At 45.7% G+C, this 20,508-nt stretch overlaps 1 protein-coding gene across 3 annotated transcripts in view; it reads right to left on the bottom strand.

Annotated features, from left to right (window-relative positions):
• FNDC3B (fibronectin type III domain containing 3B) overlaps positions 1 to 20,508 on the bottom strand; it is a 447,770-nt gene that overhangs the window by 81,972 nt on the left and 345,290 nt on the right. For all 3 annotated transcript variants that reach the window (XM_053308096.1, XM_053308093.1, XM_053308094.1), the window contains 7 exons: positions 18,424 to 18,562; positions 17,633 to 17,704; positions 13,551 to 13,669; positions 12,670 to 12,775; positions 11,231 to 11,406; positions 9,654 to 9,767; positions 5,995 to 6,144 (listed from right to left, as the gene is read on the bottom strand). In XM_053308096.1, the coding sequence (XP_053164071.1) occupies positions 5,995 to 6,144; positions 9,654 to 9,767; positions 11,231 to 11,406; positions 12,670 to 12,775; positions 13,551 to 13,669; positions 17,633 to 17,704; positions 18,424 to 18,562 (876 nt within the window). The remainder of the gene's footprint in view (positions 1 to 5,994; positions 6,145 to 9,653; positions 9,768 to 11,230; positions 11,407 to 12,669; positions 12,776 to 13,550; positions 13,670 to 17,632; positions 17,705 to 18,423; positions 18,563 to 20,508) is intronic.

Below are 20,508 nucleotides of genomic sequence, written 5' to 3'. Positions count from 1 at the left end.
ATCATAGGATTTCCTAGTGGACTATTTTGTCATGGCTCTGACTTCTGACTCAGAAGAGTCAGAAGAGGAACGTGAGGATTCGCCTGGTAGTGAGGGCTCAGAGGCACAGCAACAGGATTCGGCAGGGAGACCAGACTTTGGAGCTGAGGAATCGGAACAGCTGCCAGACATGGAGGCTGATCAGGAGGAGGCTGGGATTTCACCTCTCTTGAGAAGACGTCTCAAGAGGAAAGCTCAGTGGGAGACACGCAGGCACAGGAAATCACAAGAGAGGAAGCAGAAGTGCTGACTCAGGGAAGCCTGATTGGCTGCTGGTTCTCTTGAGGCATATATGAAGCCATATATTATGTTAGCAACTATTGCTGACCATGTTTCTATTTTGAATTCCTCAACTTTTTCGAGTTTCAGTTTGTCCTTGTTCTGTTCTTTCCTGCTCTGTGTTCTTGTTCCATTAATTCCTTGCTCTGGTGTCCTTTGTTCTATTTCATTCCTTGCTCTGTTGTTTTCTTTCCAGTTATTACTCAGTTATCGTAGAGGGGGGTACCTAGTTCAGTTCAGGGGACTTGATTCGTTTACTAATATTTTCTTTGTGAGCCTTTCATTTTCCCTCATGCAGCTTCGCTGCTATTTTCTGTTTAACTCACAAGGGGAGAGCTGAAGCAGTTGTAAATCCTGTTGGGTTAGCCGAGCTAACAGATTTACAACATGTTTCCAGGCTGCAACCAAAATGTCCCTCAGTCTCGGTGGGAAGTTGGCCAGATCTTCCAGGCCGTGAGGTGAATGTCCTGAATGTTCGGGTGGAGCACCCAACCCCTCTCCTGTGACAGCAGGTTCGGCCAAGCAGGGAGGCACATCCAGGACACCGCCAACCACCTCAGGGCTGGAAACCAAGGCCTCCTGGGCCACCAAGGGGCTATCAGAATGGCTGTGGCCTGCTCCAGTCTCAGTTTGCTCAGCACCCTTGGAAGGAGAGGAAATGGAGGGAATAGGTACATCAGAGGACTCGTCCAAGACAGTACAAAGGCATCTCCCAAAGAGCCCTCACCCTCCCCTCCTCTGGAGCAATAGAGGCCATACCGAGCATTTCCCTGGACTCCAATAGGTCCAGAATCGGGACAACCCACCTTGTGAGAATGTTTTGGAGAACATTCTGGTCCAAGGTCCATTTGTGGGAGACCGACACCATCTAGCTCAATGTGTCGGCCTGTACATTCATGGTCCCCTGAATGTACACTGCATGTGTCACACACCAGTGCCAAAGATCCACTGACAGGAACAAAAGGCTCCTTGAAGACGTGCTGCCCTGATGATTGACATAGGCTTTCGCCATTGTATTGTCCGTTTGGACCATCACCGAAGAACCCGTAATCACAGGTAAGAACCCCTTGAGTGCATTGAAAATGGCCATCAACTCTAAATAGTTGATGTGTTGAGTCCTTTCAATGGGGGACCAATGTCTGCTCAGGCGAAACCCGTCCAGGTGTGCACCCCAACCAAGCTCCGACGCATCAGTGGCAATCACCCAATGAGACCGAGGAGCCTTGAAAGGAGCACCAACTGTCAGATGGCGACTCTTGGCTCATCAGGCTGTGGTTTCTCGGACCCATTGAGGGGGAGTTTGTTCCAAATGTGCTGGATCTTGAAGTGGGTCAAATACATCCAAGAACCAGCATTGGATTATCCACATCCAAAGGTGTGCCAGAGGAAGCATGTAAGTGGTGGCTGCCATGTGTCCCAACAAGCGCTGCACTGAATGCATAGTCTGGGGACCTCCGGCCAGGAATGCTGCGGCTAGCCTCGATAGGGTATGTACACATGCCTCTGGCAGAAAAACCATCTCCAAGGTTGTGTCGAAGATCAACCCAATGAATTGGATTCTGTGGATCGGTTTCAGTTGGGATTTCATGATGTTGATCTGGAAACCCAAACCTTGCAGGGTATCTACAACCATCTCGAGGGTGTCCAGAACCATCCACCTCGAGTTTGCCAGGACCAGCCAATCGTCCAAGTAGATATATATATATGTAAGAGGAGAGTGGTACTAACTCAAGATAGCAAAGAAAAAAATACCACTCAATGAATAAAGCATAAACAAATAGAAAAAACAATGGTGACCAGTATACATATCAGATATCACTTCATTATTATTTTTTCTGATAGAGAGAAGGTTCAGGCATTTATTGAATGGATTAATCTCATTCATGAAATGATTAAATTTGAGAGTCATATAAGCCCATCCAGAGTTTCATTTTTGGATGTTTATGTACACATTGGATCAGATCATTGCATTTTTGTATCACTTTACACTAAGGAGACTGATCGTAGCACGTATTTACATTATAGGTCATACATTACATTATAACAACATACGTTATATGTTGGCTGAACTATACACCCAGTATAAAAACGTATTCTTGAACATCATTACAGAATAAAATACGGCATATTAGAGGCACCACTAACTGAACTTTTTTTGCAAGCTAGTCATCAGTCTGATGACTTTAAGTTTTTGGTGATCTCCACTTTTAGGAAGGAAAGATTCAGACAGTGTAACGTAGATGCAGTGAGATGGTTACACAGACAGGAATCTTTTTATATACACAGATTAAACTTATTGCAACCCTATGGTTTAAATACAAATTTGGATCTACAGTATCTTGCTTTTTGTAACTGGTGACCTAATTATGTGTGATGATTGCCAGACAGCAGCAGATGTAGGAGGTTCAACAGCTGTGAATAATTGAGAGTGCTATAAAGTTGGAGGAAGAGAGTTTGGTCAGTTTATTCAAGTTGGTGTGATAAAGACTAAGTGTCAGGCTTCGGCAGCAGCTTTATGAATTGTTGCACTCATTGGGTAATTATCTTTGATGTTTATATATGTAGTTTGTATTATTTTGTATAAATTTTTTTCTTTAATGTGTGCTTTGTAGCAATTCACATCTACAAGGACTTTTTCAAACTCCCCTGGAGGAATTTAAGAATTTTTGGAAATAATTCACACTCCTTTGGAGGAATTGAAGAAATGCGTTTGGAGGAAGTAATGAATAATTCCATACACCAGGGAGAAGTGATTTATATTTAGTAGCTGTGGAGTTTATCACGATTGTATTACATAATTGTTCATGTACTTCTGATGAAGCTTATTGTGAAACGAGGATATATCGCGAAACCTTGTCAAAAATGAAGTTATTAATGAAGTGATATTTGATATGTATACTGGTCACCATTGTTTTTTGGATTTGTTTACGCTTTATTCATTGGGTGGTATTTTTTTCTTTGCTATCTAATCGTCCAAGTATGGCAATACTTGTAGGCCTTGTTCTTGCAGGAAAGCCACCACTGGGGCTAGACAATTTGTAAATATTCTGGGAGCCGTTGTGAGACCAAACGGCAGGGCTTTGAACTGGTAGGGAGCCCCCCCCATCTGAAAGCACAGAAAGCACAGATGCTGAAGGTGAATAGACACATGGTAATATGTGTCTTTTAAGTTCAGTGACACCATCCAAATATCCTTTTCTAGGATGGTCATGATGGTTGGTACCAACAGCATTTGGAATCGTTTGTACACTAGATGTCAGTTCAGAGCCCTGAGATCTAAGATAGGATGCTGTCTGGAAACTCCCTGAGTCATCGCTTCTTTGGAAAGGGACTAGGCCGATGCTTCTGAAAGGACTGTTTGCCAGGTTGAGGGTTTGAGTTGTATCTGGATTGGAACTTGTTGTCACGAAATGGCTGATCAGACGAGGATCGCTGCTGTGGGGAAGCCTTCTGCTGATAAGGCAACCATCGTGCAGACGTCTGTTGTTTAGAAGCTGGAGAGGAATAGGACATGGATCTTGCCATGCTCCGTAGCTTCGGGACTTTCTGAAGCATGTCATCAGTCTGCTCCACGAATAGGCTAGAGCCCTCAAAGGGGAGATCTTCCACCCTAGCGCGTGCCTTGTAAGTCAGTCCAGAGGAACGCAGCCAGGCATGTCGCCTGAGGGTCACCGACGTGGCCATCACTTTGGCTGCACACTCCACCAAGAGTTTGGCCGAGTATAGTTCTTCCTTGGCAACTTGTATCGCTTCCCGCAGGATTGCCTTGGCAGGGTCATGTTTATCCTGAGAAACTAGATCCAGAAAGGGGGCTATTTTCTCCCACATGAAGTGATTATACCTAGGATTATATGCCTAATAATTAGCCACCCTTATGTGAAGAGCAGAGGCTGAATAGAGCCTTCTCCTGAAGAAGTCCAACTTTCTGCCGACTGGCCATGTCCCCTGGTCTTTTGCAGAGATACCTCCACAACGATGGAATTAGGGGTGGGATGACTCCATAAGAATGAGGTGTCATCCTGCAATTGCACTCTATAAAAGTTTTCCAAGCACCTATTAGGCTGTGATAAAGCATTAAAATAATTTAAAGTTTAACACAATGTTAAAAACTATGTTAAACTTGCTGTTCACCTGCCATTTGAATGCATTGCTTCCTCAGCTGCATTTGTATTGGTGGTTTGGATATTTTTTTTAGTGCAGCCTCTGCTATACATCATAAAATTTGAGTGCATCTGAGGCTGCCTCTCACATGGTTGCTGCTCTGGTGCCTTCACTCCACCTCTAGTCTTTTCTGAAGACCTCTTAGGCCCAGGAGGGTGAAGACCTATGAACCTCAACATCATGCAGAACGCTTTTCACTAAGAGCTTGATCTTTATTTTACAGCGAAACTAGAAGAATCTTTCCCAGCAGAAGAAAGCAAAGCTGGGTATGTTCATGGTTTGGCAAATGAGAGATGCCTTTGGAAGGGGCAATGAGACTCCACCAATGAGACTCCATCAATGAGCTTGTTTCACACCCATATCTCAGTTATCTGAATACTTTTGATTTGGAAACTAAACTGAGGGAGACTGAGGGAAGATTTTTGTCATCTAAACATGTTGTCCAAACAATGAACAAAAACAAGAAGGTGAAAAACTTTATTTCTGTCTTAAAAGAGCATTAAAAACAACAAAAAAAATGGTGCAATGCATTCTGCTCACTGGTCAACTTTTATCAGGAGACTATTAAAGAAACATCATTTCAGCTGCTAACAGGAGACCCAGCAAAGAACTGTGCATGGCTTGGACTGCTTCTGCCTCAGAACATCCAGCGTGGTGTAGTAGTTAGAGATTTGGACTAGAACTGGGGAGTCCTGAGTTCAATCCCCTTCAGCCATTAAACTCGCATAATCAACTTGTGGAATTCTCTGCCACAAGATGTGGTGACAGCCAACAACCTGGATGGTTTTAAGAGGGGTTTGGATGACTTCATGGAGGAGAGGTCTAACATCGGCTACTAGTTGGAGGGCTGTAGGCCACCTCCAGCCTCAAAGGCAGGATGCCTCTGACTACCAGTTGCAGGGGATTAACAGCAGGAGAGAGAACATGCCCTCAACTCCTGCCTGTAGGCTGCTGTGAGGAGAAACATAATCATGTACACTGCTCTGGGTTCCTTGGAGGAAGAGTGAGATATAAGTGTAAAACTAAATGAATAAAATAAATAAAAGCAAGTGATTTATAGCAATGGTGCTCACGATCTTTAAAACTTCGGACATTTCCATTATAAGTGATGCAAGTTTTATATAATGTTGTTTAAATTTTAAATTATTTCAATGTATTAATTTTGTTTTGATTTGTGTTGTTTTATTGTAACCTGTCCAGACACACAAGTTTTGGGTGGTATATAAATCTGTTAGATAGACGGATAGTTTTTTAGTTACATAATATGAGGCCAACAAACTTTATGAAGACATCTTTGAAGATTTACATTTCTATCACTATTCAGGGAATTAAAGCTTTCAGTATTTAACCCTGAAGGTCTAAATTTCTCCTTTAACTCTACCTAGATCCTAACTTGCTTATAACAAATAAAGGATTTCATAGTCAGGTAGGTTATGAAGAAAGAAAACAGTGAATAGAAGTGAGAAGTTAGGATAAGACTGCAAGCCAAGATGAGAATGATGTCAACAGACTTACCTGTAGTCTACAGACATAGTGCGCTGCAGCTAACAATGGACCTATCTCGAATGAGTTGCTTGTGCCACTATATACCAGTTCCAGAGATTCCTCATCTTCTCCCCACTCCAGTCTGTACTCTGAGATGTCAGCACCAAAGCTCTCGGGACTCTGCAACACAACACAACACAACAATGTGGGTGTTATCCAAATCTAAATAGGAAATTCTTTGCTCGTGGTCTCACAAAGGTTAGTGGAAAGGAAAGCACTGGTTAAGATAACATTTTCCAGATACCTGGCAGCCCCATTTTGAGGCAGATGAGCAGCCTCTCTTGTGATTCGGTACAGACTTCTAAAATCAGGAAGGCGTGGGAAAAACTGGCTGAGAGAACTGTTCCCTTGACAAGTTATGCTCCACCATGGCCAAATTTCAAATTAAGACAAAAGCCACAAAAAGCAGTTCACAAGGATGCAGGAGTCCCCAGGCTCTTCAGTCAAATTAACTGTGCTAACTAGGCAAAGAGGCTCTTTTCAAGTGGTCATTCTCTTCTATTTAGCAGGTGGTAGGGTGTTAGCAATTATCCCTATTCATTCCAGCAGAGGGTCCTTTCCAGTGCCTGCTGCTGTGCTCTCTCTCCCCCACTCTCTTTTTGAAAAATACCATGAGACCCTTCTGGGACAGGGAACTTTTTTTTTTTTAATGTAAAACCACTTTATGAACTTTTTGCTGAAAAGTGGTATATAAATATATATTCTAAACTGAACTAACCATGAAACTGCAAGTAGTGCAACTGTAAATCATCCCATTTGGTTTGTGGGTATGCTTCAAGCTAAATTCTGCATGACCAACTTGATCTACTTAATGAGGGAACAAGGAGGTATAGGTTCTGCAAATAGTTAACTTCATATACATACTGGCAAACAAACATACATCCAGGATGCATGTAAGAGGTCGGGGCAAGCTTTAGGCCCCCAAGTGGCGATCCCTTTAGTCAAGGGGAAGGGTCATCCCCACACTGTTCTTAATCCTTCCAGACTCCTGGTACACATTACTTGGCTAACCAGAGCTCTTGCTTGCTTGCCTCCCGCTGCCTTTTAAATGTGGCGCTCCAGCAGTATTTGCTTCCAGGCTCCTCTTCCTTGCTTGTGACTAGGTCCTTACAAGCAGGCTACTATGGCCTCTTACAACCAGTCAAGGGAAACAGCTAGTGGGAGGATCAGGCAGCTGCCTCTTCAGTGGTGAGGACAGCCAGTGGCGTATCGGGGGGAAACGGCGCCCAGGGCAAGCTCTGGCCGGCCCTGAAATTGCACCCCCCCACCGGCCCCCACATACCTGTGAGGGCGCGGCGGCGCCCCCCAGGCGGCAGATCGCGGTGGTGGCGATTCAGCGGCGGCGGGTCGCCCGCCGAGTACCGCGGGCGTGCGGCGCGGCGGTGGTGTGGGCGGCGTGCTGTGCGGCGGCGGCGATGTGGCGGTGGTGTGGTGGCGGCGATGTGGCGGTGGTGTGGTGGCGGCGATGTGGCGGTGGTGTGGGCAGCGGCGGCGGGTTGCCCGCCGAGTGTGGCGGTGGCTGGCTGGTGGCGATGGGCTGTAGTGCGGCCCGAGCGGCGGAGGATCGCCCGCCGAGGAGTTCAAGCAGAGCGACGCCGAGCCTGCCTTCTGGCCCGGCGTCGCTTCCCAACTGCGCAGGCGGGAAGCGACGCCGGGCCAGAAGGCAGGCTCGGCGTCTCTCTGCCTGAACTCCTTGGCGGGCGATCCGCCGCCGCTCGGGCCGCGCTACAGTCAGCCCATCGCTGCCAGCCACCGCCGCCACTCACCACCGCCACATCGCCGCACGCACGCCGCCATACGGCGGGCGATCCAGGGGGGGGGGAAGCCACTTTTTGGCACCCCCCACGTGACCCGCCGGGGTGGCGCCCGGGGCACATGCCCCCTCGCCCCCTATCATTACGCCCCTGTGGACAGCTTCCCTTACAGCACCTCTGTGCTCACCCTTATGCCTTTTCCTTCTCTCCCCCCACCCTACTCCCTGTTCCAGATCCTGGAACATGGGGAGCTGCCTTATACCAAGTCAGACCTTTCGTCCATTTAGCTCAATAATGACTTGGTATAAGGCAGCTTCCCAAACCTCTCCAAGGTTTTCAGTCTGAAGTAGTACAGTCAGGATTCAACCACCTCAGTCTAACACCTTGTTCTGTGTAATGTGTATGACTTTGAGGGCAGGTTGACACATGCGTGTTCAGACACTTGACAGAAATGATCTGCATGTATGGGTGAGCCATTAGATGAAACGTCACAGACAGAACTTTCCTATTACTCCATGTCAACTCAGTTACAGTGGGTGGGATCCAGATAAGCACGGGCAGCTGCACAGGACCATTTAAACTCTTCCCTTGAAGTGGTAGCCGAAATGCACTGCCCAGCTTGATAACCCATCCAGTGCAGTTTCCCATAGGTTCTGAGGGGCTGCTGTCAGGAAAACCTTTGCCTTTCCCTCCATGCACAAACTGAAGCATTTCCCACTTGCATAAGAGAGACATTTGGGTCAGTTCAGTTCAGTTTTAGTTCAGTCTCTGACCAGCAATGCAAAGTAGACAGATAAAATTTTAAACACTAATAACAATTCATCCTAGATTATAACAGTTGAATTGGGTGAACGACCAGACCTGAATCTGGCTTGCTCCTCCACTAGAATCAGTTCATTCTCAAACCAGTCGAGCAATTTCTCATATAAATGGCAGGCATAAATCTTACTAATGATGTTTAATAAGCTTACGGGGTGATAACTGACTAGATCATCTCTCCTGCCCTTTTAAAATATGGGCATTATTATGGCCAATCCCCATTCTTCGAGAATACGGGACGACCTGTATTATCAAGAAAGGTAAAAGGAGAGGCTAAAATAGGGGCCCACCATTCTAAATTATTTTTAATTTAATCAAGTGGCATGAGATCGCTCCCAGGGGTTTTACCTGTTTTTAACCGAGTCATCAAATTGGCTATCTCTGCAGCCATAAATGGAGGTCACTCAGGGAGAGAAGCAGACCCAAACTCCACCTCAAAGACTCCACCGTTCTACTTCCTTGGTGTATAAATCACGAAAATGGGCTTCCCAGACTGCAGCTGAAATATGGATCTCATCCCATTATTTTCCATGGAATCATTTCACACATTCACCTACCTTCTTGTCGCTAATGGTGGAGAAATCAAGTGGCAAATACACATGCATGTCCTAGCCCAAATTCTACTGGAAAATGAGAGATGGGAAGCCCATTATGGGCCATCATGTGTAGGCAGCTTTTCAAGTGGTTTGAGCAGTTGAATTCCCTTCGAATTACTATCAGTGCATAGCGTTTTTCATATCAGCCTTGGCCAAGAGCCTGTGGTGGTAAAATGGACTGAACCACTTCAGGTTGAAAGTGCCATTTTTGAATGCACTGCCATGTAAACAAGCAAGCAAGCAAACAAAAAAACTCCCTGCATGTAAAAGACTAGCATCACAGGAAGAAAAGTTCTAATTTCATCCTCTCTATGCCATGCTAGCATTCTGCTTGCAGGGAAATGTTTTATGCAAAGGAGAAATTTAAAAAAGAATTCTCCCACTTGCAGCCTGGATGGCATACACAGCGCAGACCTCAGTGAGGCTGGCAATCTGAAATACAGAAAAGAGCTCATCTTACTTCCCAGCTGACAAGCACACTTGTGTTGGAAAGGAAGGCAAGGCAAGGTGCTCGGCATTGCCCTGGAGGTCCAGCAGTGGTTGTGACTTCTGTCACTTCAGAATATGGTCCATACTAAGGAAAAAACAAAACAAAACATGGTATATGCCATGCAATAATATCTATTCATCTATCTATACACACACACACAACTTATTATGGTGATCATCTTATAATGACAATAGACGTCTGAAAATACAAAGACAGACCAGCAAATGTCACTGAATAGTCACCAAGTACACAACTTTATTAAACTAAAGCTGAGAGGTAGGGATATAACTCTTCCTCAGCACCTTACAAATAATTTGATACATTTCATGGCATAGCTGGGACTTCAACCTCTGATCCTCCAAAGGCTTATTCCAACATTATTGGCCATTTATAGACAAACTGGCTATATCATGGGTCAGCAACCATTCAGAAGTGGTGTAGGGGTGTGAACAGAACAGATTCTGGTGGTTTGGTTTGAGCTGAACTTGAACTGGACCACTAGCCCACAAGCTGGTTCAAGTCAAATCGGCCCCTGGTTTGGTCTGAGTGTCAGACTGGTTCGGTGGTTTGAGGGGGCATACTTGTAAAGTGGAATCCGCTGAGGATTCCCCTTTACAAGCAAAGGGGGGAACCCCACCAACAGAACCAGTTCTGCAGACTCCTAAAGTGGTGTGCCAAGTCTTCATTTATTCGCTCCAAAGTAAGGTATTGTGTGCCACCAATACATTTTAGTGTAGAAAGTCTCTCCCTATATATAATTAAACTATTGTTCTATGAAAAATAAATGATGCTTGTGACATGCTTAATAAGTTTAAATTATTAAAATGTAAATCTTCTCAGTTAAATCAATGCAGTTTTTAGTGACACTGGATTACTGAATCTTTAATCCTTACTCTGAATCTGTGGCTGAAACTTAACTTTTGCACTCTGCGATTACCTATAATGCTGTTTTGCTGCCTGCTATTTTATTATTTATTCATCACATTTATATACTGCCCCATATAAAATCTCTGGGCAGTATACAAATTGAAACACAACATTAATTCATATAAAACAAATTAAAATAACCATCAGTAAAACTTAAAAATATTATAAACTCCTGATAAAATAGGTGCATTTTCAAGAGTCGCTTAAAAACAGCCGGAGATGGGGAGGTTCTGATTTCATTTGGGAACCTGTTTTATAAATGTAGTGAGCAGCCCCGAGCAGTAACATACTGGGGCAATCCTCGAGAAGGCCCATTCATCTGGGGAACCCTAGAAAAGGCCCGGTTTGGGGACATCACCAAACGAGCTGGTGGTAACTGCAACCGGATCTCTCCTGAGGATCTTACGTTTACATTTGGAATATTGAATTCACACAGCTCCAAGTTACTTTTTAAGATCCACTGTTGAAACACCAATGTTGGTCTGAATGTTGTTCCTGAGGCCACTGGTGCAGTCTCCTCTTAGGAGTTAATGTAAGTGCCACTCAAAACTGTTTCGCAGGCCACTTTTGGCAGGTGTGCCGTAGGCTGCCTCCCCTTGGGCTGAATATAGCTTACTTACCCCTCCATCATTCAATGCTCTCACTCTGAAGTGATATGTTGTGCCAGGCAGGAGGTTGCTGACAGTGCACTCAAGGTCTGGACCATCATAGACCTCAGAAACCACCTCCTCTGGTCCAGTCATTTCTACACTGTATGCCGAGATGTGACAGCTGCTTTCTGACACAGGGGGTGCATCTTGAAAAGGGACATAAAAAGGATTATATCATCAGTTGCTCTTGATCCAGGCACCAAAACTACCTACATGCATGCGCACACACTTGTTCCGTAATTACCATACACTACTCCAATAACACCATAGTTAAAGCAGATAATCAACAATACTATATACAACACACATGCGTATCCTCCCTATTATAAATTGTACCTTCATTCATGTGCATTTTAATTGCAAACCTCTTGGGGAGCCAATCTTGGCTGACAAGCAGGGTATGAATATAATAAATAAGATCTCATTGGGAGCGTACCGGCAGCCATGGAATACGCTCTTCCCAGTGGCCCCCTGCCCTGTATTGGTCTGTGCACGTGCTGGCCATGCCCCGGCACATGACATTATATGAAGGGGGCTTGGCCACTAGTGGCAAGACAGGCCACACTGCCCTTCCACCAAATCTAGTTGGTGCTTTGTCCATGCACCGTTCACACTGGGTGCATTCATTCTCTGCCTTATTTTTAATTTTTTAAATTTATTTGTACCTTTATATTCTGCTCTTCTTCCAAGAAGAAGGCTCTTCCAAGGAACCTAGAGCAGTGTCCACATTAAAAAAAAAAAATCCTCACAACCACCTTGTAAGGTAGGTTAGGCGGAGAGAGAAGTGACTGGCCCAGAGTCGCCCAGTGAGTTCCATGGCTGAATGGGGATTTGAAATCAGGTCTCCCCGGTCCTAGTCCAGCACTCAAACCACTACACTACACTACACTGGCTGTACCACTTTGGCCCTCCAACTACGGCTGGACTACAGCTTCCATCATCCCTAATAGCTACTGTGGCTGGGGATGATGGGAGTTGTAGTCCAACAACAGCTGGAGGGCCAAAGTAGGGCAGTCCTGACATACACAGTCAGGTGCCAAGACTCTCTCTCCATTATTCTTCATAAAATGTATGGTGACACAGCCAGCATGGCGTGGAGAGCTGACATGGCAGAATGGTTAGAGTGCTGGACTAGGACCGGGAAGACCCAGATTCAAATCCCCATTCAGCCATGGAAGTCACTGGTGACTCTGGGTCAGTCATGTATCTCTCAGCCTAACCTACCTCACAGGGTTGTTGTGAGGAGGGACATAACCATGTACTCCACTCTGGGCTCCTTGGAGGAAGAGCGGAATATAAATGTAATAAAATAAAATAAAATAAAATAAAATAAAATAAAACCCAGACTTCTACTACCTTTTTCTTAATAAACCAAACCAATGATTTCAAGTCAGGTCCCCAAAACTCACCCCACTGAAGCTGTACTTCTTTATGCTTTGGTTTCCCCAACACTCGGGGTGGTTGACACTGGCGCGGTGCTATGCTTAACGTACGAGCAAGTAAACTTTCAGAACACTATGGGGGGAAATCCAAGAGAAGAGTTAGTGACTCTACTAATTAGACAAAATCTAAATTGAGGTGTACAATGCGAGAAGCAGGGAAACATCTCAGCGTCCATCTCACATTCCCACGGGGACCTTGTCAGCCCAGCACTGCAGCTGGATGTTCATGGATTCCTAAAGAGTAGCAGATGACCTCACTGTCCTTCCAGGACCACCACCAGCCAGGATCATGGAAGGGAGGGGCTGGAGTTCAGCAACGGGACACAGGAAGGTCACAAGTTCATTCCTGGTCAACCTGAGTAGACAATCTGGGGCAAGATGGTCCAATAGTCTGCACACCTCATAAGGCAGTTTTATGTTTCAGCCCTTTCACTGCAAAGCAGGCCAGATAATGGATTTCAGCCTCCCTGCTATGCAGCCCCTTGAGAGTTTGCAGGGTGGCTTCTAACTGCATCTCAATCTTAAGCCTGAACAATTAAGATCAGCCCTCGTCTGCATGAAGACACATGGCTGCTACCTCCTCCTGCTCCCAGCTGGGGACTCTGTAACGGCACCAACCACAGTTGGTGGTTGCACGGTGCAGGCAGAGCCCAAGATGGCCACTGCTGGTGGTGGTGCCTTCCCCAGCCCTGCAACAAAGGTCATGAAAACGACCTGACTATTTCGCAACAAGGCCATCATGCAGGACACAAGAGAAGCTTTTAGAAAAGTAAACGTGGAGGGAGGTGAAAGAGGGGGGAGGAGAGGGGGGGGAGGTAAGGTGCTTTGCTCTATGAACTAATACTGACCTGACTATGTCCACCAGTGCTAATACAGCATGCCCGGAGCTTATACAAAGTGCCTGGTTTCAAGCGTGTGCACGTACATTCTGTAGCCGATCCTCTAAATGCCACTTCCCATTGATTTGCTGCAAAGTTAATTGGACTCACTCAGGTTAACCAACAAACCACCTCCGTCGAGGGAGTGTACTGTTCAGCTGTCATTAAATCACAGGCCTTCCACCGATTAATGTCAATGAGTGCATTATGGGAAGAGGTTAGCCAGTGGTTGGAGACCAAGATGACCTTTTTACCCACTGAAAAGGTCTGCTTAGAGGCGTTATCCATTAGGAAGGCACAGAGGCTTCCTTTTTGCTGGATTTCGATACGCCCTGTAGAAAGGGCTGTGGCTGACACACACAAGTTCTGCACGGGCTGCACTGCTGCAGGTGTGGAAAAGCCCAGCCCAGCTGCGCTGCTGCAGAGAAGAGCAGTTCTGCTCCAACTTAAAGTTTTGTAAATATATTTTTGTGACGTGACTCCCACTTTTAGCTCACATTTTTAGCAGGGGGAAAGCACCTGTCCCCATCCAGCCCTAGCATAGCACCCCTCCAATGGATGTTGCTGGTATTTTACCCCTTTTAAAGAATGGTCCTGGCCACACCGATCATTTTTATTTAGAGTACCTGCTGTCCAATTTTAAACCTGTAATTTCTATTCATGTGGCCAAGTTTTGCTTTATTGTTTGCAAATTTTGTAGCGTATGTATTGCTCATTCACAAAGTGTTTAAAATGTAAATGTAATATATAAATTTAATCGGCTGGTCTATGACCGTAATAAAATTTATGTATCTACTGTGTGTTTCTTTTCAGATTGTGACCCCTTTTGGGGACAAGAAACCATATTTTTTATTTTTCCATGTAAACTGCAGCATATAGAGATTTGTAGCAGTGGTATTTCCCGTGGGTATCAATGTCCTGTCCTGCAACAGCATGGGCAAGGTTTTATACACACAGCAGTGCCAGTGGTGTTCAACGTCCCACATTTCACTGTGCTGTAGGTTCATTCTTTTATGAGACCACAGTCGAACTGCCCCAATTTAATGATAATAATTCACAACAACTGTGGGAGGTACACACATTTGGAGTACTATGCACAGTTCTGGTCACCGTATCTTAAGGAGGACACTGTAGAACTGAGAAAGATGGATAAAAGGGCAACAAAGATGACCAGGGGCCTGGAGCACCTTCCTATTTTTTATTTTATTTTATTACATTTATATCCCGCTCTTCCTCCAAGGAGCCCAGAGTGGTGCACTACATACTGAAGTTTCTCCTCACAACAACCCTGTGAAGTAGGTTAGGCTGAGAGAGAAGTGACTGGCCCAGAGTCACCCAGCAAGTATCATGGCTGAATGGGGATTTGAACTCGGGTCTCCCTGGTCCTAGACCAGCACTCTAACCACTATACCATGCTGGCTCTTTATGAGCCAAGGCTACAGCATCTGGGGCTTTTTAGATTGGAAAAGAGGCAACTATGGGGAGAGATGATAGAGGTGTATAAAATTATACATGCAATAGAGAGAGTGGACAGAGAGAAATTCTTCTCCCTGTCTCACAACACTAGAACCAGGTGTCATCTCATGAAACTGATGGCCAAGAAATCTAGGACTGACAAAAGGAAATACTTTTTCACACAGCGCATAATTAATCTATGGAATTCTCTGCCATGGGATGTGGTGATGGCCACTAGCTTGGATGGTTTTAAAGGGGGGCTTAGACAAATCCATGGAGGACAGCTCTATCAATAGCTAGTAGTCTGGTGGCTATAGGCCACCTCCAGCCTCAAGGGCAATGTGCCTTTAAATATCAGTTGCTGGGGAGCAGCAGCAGGAGAGAAGGCACACCCTTGCCTCTTGGCTTCCCAGAGGCATCAGGTGGGCCACTGTGTGAGACAGGATGCTGGACTAGACAGGCCTTGGGCCTGATCCAGCAGGGCTTGTCTTATGCGCTTCACCTTGTAGTTTGTACTTTGCTGTAACCCTTGCAGCACTTTATAAGGGAAGGATGATCATCTCCATACTGCAGACAAGGAGTTCAGGCTGAAAATTGTCTTACGTCACCAAGGCAGAGGCGAGAGTTGAACCAAGGAAGTCCTGATTTCACAGCTCCTTCTCTCAATATTGAACTGTGATCCTTCAGCTGTTACTGGACTGCAGCTCCCATCATCCCCATCACAAAGGCCAGCAGCCAGGGATGATGGGAGTTGTAGGCAGGGATGGCCCAAAGTACTGCAGTACCTGAAGCAAGGTGCCAAACGAAGCCATGCCCCACAGCGCTGGTAGGGGGCAGCTCCCTTTCAAAGCCAGCTTTCGCAGGCTTTGAAAGTGGCAGGGAAAAAGAAGTTTGCCAGCAGCCTCCTCTTCTGTCCTATGTTTCGGCGAACTATGCAAGGGGTGGGAGGAGAGCTGGCTCCTTGCAGAGCTGTCAAAGGTTAGATGAGTCCTGGAGAGCTGATCCAATGCCAGCGGCAGCAGGGGACATTTTGCTGCCCTGCTGGTGCCCCAGTTATCTGCTGCCAGAGATGACTGCCTCACCTGGCCTCATGAAGAGGCCGCCCCTGCTTGCAGGCCAGCAACAGAAACCCAAGGGTTTCTGCCCGTTGGACGAGATCATCGGAGAAGGCTCTGCTTCGCGTGCTGATGGTGAAAGAAGCTCGGCTGTCGAGCATGCGGGGCAGGGCCTTCTCAGTCATTGCCCCCAGGTTTTGGGATGCTCTTCCGGCTGGTGTCCACTCCTCAGCTTCCACCACATTTTTTTTAGCAAACAAGTAAAGACGTGGCTCTTCACCCGGGCTTTTCAATGAGATTAGTTTTTACTGCAGCTGCTCTGTGTTTTATGTATCATTGTTTTATAGAGGTTTTTAAATTGTTAAATAGAAATTATTTTTATAGTCATATTAATAGCTCTACTTTTTGTATTTTAACTGTGTATCATTTTTAACTATATGTTGTAAACTGCTCTGAGATGATTTTAATGAAAAGTGGTATATAAATTGAACAACAAACAAACAAACAAACAGCTGGAAGGCTGCAGTTTGAGACCCCCTCTTTTTGGCAAGATGCTACACCAGCTCTCCACCAGAGACAGTTCCCGCGTCCTGGTTTCTGTTCCTGGTACATCACTGTTCCCACTTTGTCTCTGCTTCTGCCCTTTGCGGATGCCTTGTTAAGTCTTTGATATGGGGTTTTGCTCATGTTGTCCTTCACAATAGTAAGGGTATATACACACTTTGCCCTCCAAAATCAAAGTTTTGTGAAATTCAGGAAAGATGCAGGAAAATTCTTCACATGTATAAAGTAATTAATTTCGGCATAAAACAATGGTATGTATGAACAAGCAAGCCAATATTTGATGCTTTGATTTGAGAAGAGGGGTTTACATTGGCCAGAATCCAATTAACAATCTATCATTTCACTGAGAAATCACTAAATGAGTACCCTGATTCAGAAAGAAATGCTGCTGGACCTTTTATTTTTTTGCTGTACATACAAAGTGCCATGTTCATTTTTTTCAAGGGTAAATAAATGGACAACCAAAGGATGGATCTGCTCTGGGAAGAGCATCTAGGTTCCAAGTTCCCTCCCTGGAAGCATCTCCAAGATAGGGCTGAGAGAGATTCCTGCCTGCAACCTTGGAGAAGCTGCTGCCAGTCTGTGTAGACAACAGTGAGCTAGACAGACCAATGGCCTGACTCAGTAAATGGCAGCTTCCTATGTTCCTATGACTTCAGGGCGGGGGGGTGGGGAAGTACAGAGATTAAAACAACTTAGCTAAGAAATGGCAGGCAAACTTGGTTCTCCAGATGCTGTTGAACTACAACTCCCATCATCACCAGCCACAATTTATTGTGGCAGGGGATGATGGGAGCTGTCATTCAACAACAGCTGGAGATTCAAGGTTGTCTACCTCTGAGCTAAGCTGTTTGATACAACCTTCTTTGGACGACTGTAATAGCATTATTTTCAATCGAGGCTACCTAAAAAAGCTTTCTAGCGGAAGAACATGTATAATTACAAATAACAGGACCAAGAGATACTTGTTCAATTTACCTTCAGAGTTTCCTTCTGAAATTTCTAACAGATAATTTAGGATTTCTGAGCCACCATTGTCCTGAGGAGGATCTGTTAAAAAAAAAGAACAACAACAAAAGAAGAAGATCTTATTAACAAAATTGGAAGAAAGCACTTACAATTAAGTGATTCCGAACCCAATCTAGTCCTTCTGTCAGTATTTATTTCCCAACGACATTAGTACTAGCTTCTGATTCAAGGAAAACTCATCAGACCCCATCTTAAATGCTGGCTTTAATCAGGAAAACTGGCTGGGGTTAAGAAGAGTCAGGGTTGCTATAGCTTAGCAGTTTGTTTCCTGGACCATTCTTCTTACACCTTACTTGTCCTCCACTCCTGTCCAATTATTCCATATCCCCATCTTTGCTGTGCGGTTGTCAACCACTTTCTTTGCTGCATTCCCCCTAGAAAGGGATTGTGCCACATGCACGTACATGCATGCACATGCACACCCACAGCCACACGATAAGTAATAGCAATCTTAAAACAAAATTGGGAAAATAACAATTTTCCTTTTTTTAAAAACCAAGATGCCTCTCGCTCTTGAATTCCAGATATCCCCTCAATCAGGGCTGCAACCACTTCAACCCCTCCAGATCTTGTTGGACTACATTTCCCATGATCCCTGACTACTGGACACTCTGGCTGGGGATGATGAGATTTGTAGCCCGACAGCAGCAGGCGTGCTGAAGTTGTACAGCTCTGCTCTTGATTGTAGGGGTCTGAAATGCAAGACAATGAGGTCTACAGACATGGAAGAAAACTCTTACCCCATTTGACACTGAAGCCGTGAGACGTTATTGGCCCTTTAACAACAGGCCTGGTGGGAGGCCCTGGCCTGTCAGGACTTGTTGTACAGACCAAGATGTCACTGGGACTGCTCTTCCCTTCTGCGTTGGAGGCAGTGAGCTGGGACAAAAAGAAGGAGATAATCTGAGAGTCAGATGATGGAGCTGCATTGCACAGCTGACTCCAAAGAAAACGGATCTCTTGATAAAATACACTTTGTGCAAGAACACAGAGAGGCATGAGCTTAAGGCTCAGAAATTTGCAGGCACAAACCGCTCCAATTCCAAGATCTGAAAAACCCTGGGTACCAACCACGAGACGTTAATCTCATTGAAGCGAAGGGAACAGCCATGTGCTTCACAGTTTGTTGATTTCAGTGAACTTTAATCTAGCATGCCTTCCTTTGAGTGCACCCACTACTTTGAAATAAGAGTCAAACGACACACAGTCAAGAAAGCACTGCGTTGTCCTTGTTTTTCTTTTCAAGTAACAGTTGCAAGGGGCAAGTCTGATTAGGACCATGGCATGAAAGAAAGAGGTTTAATCTTTTTTCTTTGCACCAGAGTCCCAACAAAAACCACCCCCTGCCACACTGCTATTTGTTTCCAAAGGGAATTCACCACTGATGCCAATGGCACCTTCCTTGAAAGGGCAAATAGCAGAAGTGTGGTTGGTTGGTTGTTTTTTTGTCAGGAGCACAGCATGAAGCTAAAGGGTTAAGTACCCTCCCTCTGTACCATGGACCCAAACGGTTCCACTGTAGCGGCTACTTTTAAAAAGATGGAATGACAATGATGCTTTTAGCATCATATGTAACTTGGCTCCAAGTCCTATTGAAGTCAGTGATAATTATTTCCAAGCGGTGCACTTAGGGATCACAGTGTAAATCTCAGGAGCTGACATCTGGACTAAAACTGTGTATACCTAAAAGCATTTTGCATGCACAATAGGGGAGGCCTGGTTTCTCTCTCTCTCTCTCTCCTCCTCCTCTATGCAACTCACTGTGCCTCCTGAAGATATGTCCCTGAGGGGCTACAGAACTCTCAGGGACATATTTTCAGGAGGCACAGTGGGCTGCAGAGGGAAACGGAGAATGGCAAAGATCTCTCCTCCTCCATTGCCCATGCTAAACATTTTTGGTGTGCAATGCAAGTCTGGATGTTAGCCAGGGATGCAGCGAAAAGGTACAATTCAGAGCTCTGCAAGGTGAAGGCTGTGAAATGAAGTATCATCCATCACAGACCTGCCCTAGAGAACTTGGAGGTGGAAGCCCTCAGTCAGTACAAGTTTACAGCCGACCCTGTTATCTTGTTTCCTCCGTATTCTGCAGTGCCAATGCAAGCAGAGTAACAAAATAAGTACACAAGCACAGCCCAGCTGGATGAGGCCCAAGTCTTATCTAGTCCAGCATCCTGTTTCACACTAGGGATGTGCACGAACCTGTTCGGAGGCCCTTTTACGGGCCTCCAAACAGGTTCAAACACTGGTTGGTTCGAACGTTCGGTGGGGGGTAGGACTTTAAGGGCGGGGGAGGGTGCATTTACCCCTCCCCCGCTTCCCCCCACCGGCGCTGGAGTTCTATAAAATCCCTTGGGGCGGCGGTGTACCTCCCTGCTGAGGAGGTATGCTGCCGCCCTGAGGGATTTGACAAAACTCCAGTGCCGGTGGGGGGGAAGCTGAGGGAGGGGTAAGTGCACCCTACCCCACCCTTAAGTCCTACCCCCCCTTCGAGCCACCCCTGCCTGGTTCCGTGCACATCCCTATTTCACACAGTGGCCCATCAGATGCCTCGGAAAAACCCACAGGCAAGAGATGAGGGCAGGCCCTCTCTCTTGCTGTTGCTCCCCTGCAGCTGGTCTTGAGAGGCATCTTGCCTCTTGGGATGGGAGGTGCCTTTCATCAAGGCTCCTCATTTTATAGCCAGCTCCTTTTTGGATGCATTCAAAATGCAAAGCAAAAAGGTGGTGCCCAAACAGTAGCAAAAGAAAAAGAGGTGGCAAACAGGCTAGCCAATGACGTGAGGGATTTACCGTGGAGATATCATCTCTCTATGCCCAGTGTGTGCT

The sequence above is a fragment of the Hemicordylus capensis genome, chromosome 3, assembly GCF_027244095.1.
Source record: "Hemicordylus capensis ecotype Gifberg chromosome 3, rHemCap1.1.pri, whole genome shotgun sequence".
In the NCBI taxonomy this organism is placed as follows: Eukaryota; Metazoa; Chordata; class Lepidosauria; order Squamata; family Cordylidae; genus Hemicordylus; species Hemicordylus capensis.
Note: the sequence above shows the minus strand (reverse complement) of the source record. Positions and strands in the feature narration are given on the sequence as shown.